This window comes from Alligator sinensis, unplaced genomic scaffold (genome assembly GCF_000455745.1).
Source record: "Alligator sinensis unplaced genomic scaffold, ASM45574v1 scaffold717_1, whole genome shotgun sequence".
In the NCBI taxonomy this organism is placed as follows: Eukaryota; Metazoa; Chordata; order Crocodylia; family Alligatoridae; genus Alligator; species Alligator sinensis.
The window spans coordinates 71,607-78,101 of record NW_005841961.1 but is presented as its reverse complement, the minus strand read 5'-3'; the positions used below and the strand labels follow the sequence as shown (position 1 = coordinate 78,101).

The 6,495-nt window shown below is 45.7% G+C and overlaps 1 protein-coding gene across 2 annotated transcripts in view; it reads right to left on the bottom strand.

Moving 5' to 3' along the window:
* The window catches only part of LOC102375933 (carbonic anhydrase 13), a 26,572-nt gene extending 22,972 nt beyond the window's left edge, over positions 1-3,600 (bottom strand). The window contains exon 1 of one of the 2 annotated variants that reach the window (XM_006020596.3): positions 3,543-3,600. In XM_006020596.3, coding sequence (XP_006020658.2) covers positions 3,543-3,600 — 58 coding nt within the window. The remainder of the gene's footprint in view (positions 1-3,542) is intronic. The other variant, XM_014518506.2, reaches the window with a different exon arrangement.
* Positions 3,601-6,495: the final 2,895 nt, after the last annotated feature.

Sequence of the window (6,495 nt, the reverse complement as noted above, 5' to 3'; positions counted from 1 at the left end):
TGCCTGCCACTTGCTCCCCCTGGCTCCTGCTCTCCTTCTGCTGCCTGCCCCGCCCCACCACCTCTCCTCCCCCACAGCTTCTGCTCCCCTGCCGCTTACCCTTGCTTTGGCTCCAGCCCCACTCCAGCCTGAAGCATAGAGCACATGTTTGCTCTGGCCCCAGCCCAGCCCAGTAGCCGTGGTGGTGGTGGTGGCAGCAGCTCTGGCCCAGGCTCTGGGGCCTGGATATAGCTGCCACCAACTACATCAACTGTTACTGGGCTAGGCTGGGACAAGAATAAACATGTGCTCCATGCCCCAGGTTGGAGTGGGGCTGGAGCTATGCCAGAGCTGGCGCAAGAGTAAGCAGCGGCAAGGGGAAACAGAGAATCTGGGCGGAGGAGAGGCAGAGACATGGGGGCATAGGTGGCAGGAGGCAGGCAGAAGCCCCGGGTCAGGGCTGAGTCAGAGCCACAGCAGGAGCCTGCCCCCACTCTGCCTTATACTCAAATCCAAGACGAGCCCCTATATGTTAAAGGGGGGGGGGGAATCATGTCTTGAGGTAAGCAGCGGCAAGGGGAAACAGAGAATCTGGGCGGAGGAGAGGCAGAGACATGGGGGCATAGGTGGCAGGAGGCAGGCAGAAGCCCCGGGTCAGGGCTGAGTCAGAGCCACAGCAGGAGCCTGCCCCCACTCTGCCTTATACTCAAATCCAAGACGAGCCCCTATATGTTAAAGGGGGGGGGGGAATCATGTCTTGAGTTCATATAAATCCAAGACGAGCCCCTATATGTTAAAGGGGGAGGGGGAAATCATGTCTTGGATTCATATAAATATGGTTTGTGGGAAAATCTGTGATGACCCTTCTATCCAGTTAGAGCAGTAAATCTGTACCTATCCACCTACATACATGCAAGGACATGTACACAAATGCATATTGGATATTGCTTTAAAAAAGTTGTTTGCTCACTCGCTGTTGGGGAGAAGAGAGCTTTTCCAGGCAGGTATTAGCACCCACACCATTAATTTGTGCAGAATGTAAACTTTCACCCAGAACAAATTCTATTTTTATAATGGCAAAGACAAGATGAAAACTGTAAACTGAATATAGACCAATTCTTCCTAAATTCATAGCAAATTAGGCTTCTTAGGTGCTGTTCAAACAAAAATTTTGCCAAGCAGCAGCAGAGTGAAATGAAGAAAGACCGGCCAGAATTGGTCCTACAGACTGGTCAATAGGAGCTATTCAGAAACATGCAGGGGACTGGAACTGTTAAGACATCAACTTCCGACTTCTGCTGTTTGGCAAAATTCTTAGCAGGAGAAGATACAGGCAGTTGAGCAATTCATAAAGGAGAAAGAACTTAAAAATAATGTGGAGGAGTAAAGTAATAGACACCTTTCCCTCCCTCCCCTCGGCCCACCCAACCCCCAAGTAAAGGGATGGGCTTGTGAAGATCTGTCTGCTTAGCAACCACTGGAGGCCCTCAAAAGGGGAGAAAAAGAGAATATGTGGATGGGGCTAAAGGGGTGGGTTAAGTTTCAAATTTATCAGTCACTCAGCAGAGCCTGAGATGGGAGATGGGCCCCAAGCTGGATCCTGCAACAGCAGCCTGATAGAAATCCAAACCTCCTCCCCTTTCCCAGAAGTTGGGGATGGAAGGTAGACTTCTTATCTTGGCCTTGCAGGAGGGGCCCAGCACACTTGTTTTTCAGGTTTGGTCTTCCATCTAGAAAGCATCATGTATTATTAAAATAGTCTATTCACAATGAGGAGAGGGGAAGAATACACTCTATATAACAAGATGAAATTATGAGGTAAAAAAAAAAACAAAACCAAAAAACAATCTCATCACCAAATTCCAGCATTTTTTAAAGACACATTCTTTTAAAAACAAACAGAAAGAAGCACAGGAAGAAGGGAATGACTTTCATGGCTATTCCTCTCGACTCATAATCAATAAAACACATTAATTATTATGTTTATACACCCAAGTTCCCTTATTTTTGTTTACCTATTGTGTTCTAGTTTCCAATGAGAAATGTTCTGTTTATAATGTTGTTAAATTGTTCATGTAATCTTTGCTGTCTCTATCAACTCCCTCAAAATGAATGCTGGCGTTCTTCATTTGCTAATACTTATATAAATCAGGGATAAATCTACTGGCTGGAATGGAGTTGTCAGTGCAAAATAAACAAGAGGGGAAAATCATCCCCCAAGAAGACTGAGAAGCATTTAAATAACTAATGTCAAACTGCCGCTCTCAGCTACACAGCTCTAAACACAGAATAACTCTAGACTTCAGTGGGAATACCTGGGTTCACATGTGGTTGACAGAGTGCAGAACCGAGTCAATAAGAGATTACTTAAACACAACAATGATGATGAGCTTAATAATTAAGCAATACTTCTAATATCCAGTCTCAGGTGCAAACTGAACACGCGTCAGTCTAACAGCCTGAACAATTTTCTAAGGACAACTGAATCAGTCAACCAATACCCAGCAAATCATTCTCACAGATCAGTCTGTGCAAAACCAAACCTCTAACACTCAATGTTTTCTGCCATTATCTCTACAGAACAGGCTCAGTTAGCCCGTGGCACAGTCTTAGCTCTGACTAAATTGGCTTCCTGAACAAGCTCAGAGGATGCTGAAGTCAAGGTAGGCAGACAAGGTTCTTTGGGTAAATCCAATATCTCTTATTAGACCAACTCACATAGTTCCAACTATTTTAGTCGGTTTAATAGAAGACAGTGGATTTACCCAAAGAACCTCATCTGCCCATGTCCTTACACTGACATGGTTACAACCTACACCCCTGAAGTCGAGGGAGGAATCTCAAAGCCTAGAGCTCAAGCTACATGTCCCGTTTCTGCCCCTGCCTTTACCCTCTAGCTGCTGAATGGGGCACGTCCTCTGACAGACCAGACCATCCCTGCCACCGCGTCACCGAACCAGCAAGGTCCTTTGGGAAATTTACGAACAGCCCCTGCTTGCCCTGAGCCCGCAGGGCTCCTCTCAGGGATGGCAGTCCTGGGGGCAGGATTGCTCTGCTCCCAGGCAGGCGGCAGGTTTGGACTTTTCCGGGTGCAGCGGCACTTTTACAGCGGGGCCAGACACGCACGTGTGCATCTCAGTCGCTCAGTCGAGACAGGCGCCTGCCTGACTTCAGACAGAGGCACAGCCCGACAGGTGGACTAGCAAAGGGGAAAGAGCCGGTAGATAAGCCCAGACAGAGCTGGCACGGCTTTCACCAACCCGCCTCCCTCTGAGGGGAAATCATATTCCCGGGAGGCCCTGGCACACGGCTCGCCCAGGCAGGGGGCAGAGCCCAGGCTCCCCTTGGCCCCGAGGGCGGATGCAAGGGAGGGTTTGGGTAGGGATGGGGCTGCGCGAGGTGGCCTCTGGGGGTCCCTCCCAGCCCTGCTCCTCGCCGCCGCCTCGGACTTGCCCTTGCTCTTTCCTGCCTGCAGAGAAAAAACCCTCGAGCGAGTCCGAGAGATGCCAGCAGCCCCCGCCCCGCCCGCGGCCCTGGGGCTGCGCCTGCCGGGGAGCCCTCACCGTTGTGCTCGTCGTATCCCCAGTGCAGCGTAGCCATGGCCGGGGCAGCAGGGCTCATCGGCCCCCAGCCCTGCCCTGACACGGGCGGCGGCATCCGCGTTTTCGCCCGCCTCCTCCCCGCCCAGCCCGGGAGACGTCCCCGGGGGGGACCCGTCTTTGCGGGTCTCTGGCTCTGGGCGCTTATGCCCCCCGCGAGCGCCCTTGCAAATCTCGAGTAAAAGGGTTTGAGCAACTGGCGGGTTTTGACGCCTGCACACCAGACAAGAAAATCGTTGTGCCCATCCTTGAGCGTTCAAACAGCAGGACGCTGGCCTCAAAACCGTCATTGCACTGCCTTAAAAATAATGCTGGCCCTTAATGGTGGGCCTGGTTGTGTTGCCGCTCTGCCCATCCTCAGACCTCAAAGGCTGCATACCTGTCATTTGCTCACCTCCCATAATCATTCGCAGATGCTGTTTGAAAGCCTGGACCTAAACATGTCTTATTATTGCATGTTTCTGGTCGTGATTCCAATTATTTTTAAAAAATGCAATACAATAAATAATCATAAGCTAGATAGCTACCCAAATTCTTACCAGCTGCATGGGAGTGTTCAGCAAAAACCTCCACCTGAAGATTACTTTTGCTGTGCAGCCAAGTGAGTCTATTTTCCCAACAACTCCGAGTTCTGGGGCTGAATTTAGTTGTGAATTACAATTGCAACTTTTTTTGCACACTTTTCCATAGCTTCCTTGTTATGGCTCTTGTTTATCTATTGATTCACTGCAAAGAGGTCACTTGAAGATGATCTCCCTGTAAAGACAGTATTGAAGATTCATGGTTTACACTTGGCATGGAGATGAAATGTATTTCCAAACAAGGACATCAAGAAAAGCAAAGAAAATAAAAGTTACTGCTAAATATTGGAAAATTCAGTTCAGGAGATATGCAACATTTAAAACAAAACGCTGAATTTTCCAATATTCCTTGTGAAGCCTATAATTTTGCATAAAAAGAATAGACTGAAAAATATGAACATCATGTTACATGCCGTTTTTAAAAACTCTATTCTAGACTACTAATGTAGACAGAAAACTCTCAAACTGCTGCCCTGACTCAAAGTGCTCTCAAAGACAAAAAGTTTTTCTCTAATCTGTTTCAATGATAGTAAAACAAAGAGTTACTTCCAAAGATAGGAAAAGGTTTTCAAATAAAACGGAGCAGTCCAAGTTGATGGTGCCCCTTTAAGTTACTCATTTTGGGTCCTGACTCTGCAAAAACTCAAATGTGTATTTAACTGTATATGATCCACTCACTGTGCCTAACATAAGTACCCTTCTAGGTTTACTCAATTGCCCTGTCTCGGACAGTTTAAAAAAGAATATTCTATTCTGTCATGCATCAGGAAAATTGCAGTTCTCATCCACTGAATAGCATTTGTGATAATAAAAAGCATTTGCTTTTAGCACGTGTGGCACGGCAAAAAAGACTCTTTGATGTTACTCATCTTCTTTAAGTCCCTTCATAGGGATTAAAATCTTGTACTCTGGAAAACATATATTCATCCTTTTCCTATTTGCCATTTGTAAATGATTTGCAAATTCTTTGGTGAATTTCCACAGTGATGTAGAAGAAATGTGCATTCTTTAATGGGTATAAAATTATGCTTAATTTCTTTGCCTACTAAATAATTACATATTTCAATTAATAGCTCATTAATATCAATTCAGAAATGAAACATGCCTTGATTTATTTTTTATTTTTTCAGATCTCAAAAATTAAGTAGAAGTAATTTACCTTAGAGGGATTTTATGAATCTTGAGTCATTTATCTCTTTAAGGGATTTGGGCTATAGAAAACACTTATAAAGCTGAGATGGGTAGATACCAGTTTGCTTGCATGTACTGACCTATCTTTCACAGTTGCATGCTTGGGTTGGATAATTGCTAAATGCAAGTTTGCAGCAAAGGTGGTTAGCTGTATTAGTCTAAAGCAGTACAAGAAAGTTCATTAAGAGCTTTGAGATCACATTCCCTAGTTTTCAAAAAAACCTCCAAAACCAAAAAGCAACCCCCTCCCCCCCAACTCATCTTTATAAAAAATATGCCAGGTGTACAAGCCTTGCTAATTACTAACTACAGTACAATTTTTTTAATAAAAAAGGTAACAAAAAAGGCATGCTAAATGCAACGTTGGCAAAAGTCAGCCCACTCCATTTACAATGAAATATGTATAACAAATGCATGGTTACAGAATGCAGGGGTGTAGGTTGTAGCCGGGTTGGTCTAAGGATATAGGCAGACAAGGTTCCTTGGGTGAATCTGATATCTTTTATTAGACCAACCCAAATAGTTGGAGAATAGTTATTAAGTAAGCTTTCGGGTTCAAAAACCCTTCGTCAGGCTCAGGAAGCTGCAGCAGTTGGTATGTGCTCTTCCTGGATGGAATGAAAAGTAAAGAAGCCAGGGGCTGGGCTGGGGAGTCAGTTGTCAGGCAGCTTATAATGCATCAAAAATCCAATGTCTATGTTTAGTCCATGATTTTTAGTATCCAGGAGGTTGATGAAATGGAGTTCATAGGCTCATCTCTGGGAAGTGTTGTGTAAGTTTCCTTTGAGGATCAGGACTGAGAGTTTGGAGAGAGAGTGGTTTTCTTGTGAGAAATGTGCCCCCACCGGTAATTGGGTATTTCTGTCTTTCATAGATTTCTGGTGTGCGTTCATTCTGGTGCACAGTTGTTGTTTGGTCTCTCCTACGTATTTTCCATTAGGGCATTTGGTGCATTGGATGAGGTATATTACATTTCTGGAGGTGCAGCTGTAAGATCTGGGGATGCTGATGGCTCTGTTGTGGGGTGTAGTAATAGTGGGGGTGGTGGAGATGTGTTGGCAGGTTTTGTATTTCTTGTCATGGCACGGTCTGGATCCTTTTGGTGTGTTCTGGGCTTGAGGAAGTTTGCTTCTGGTGATGAGGTT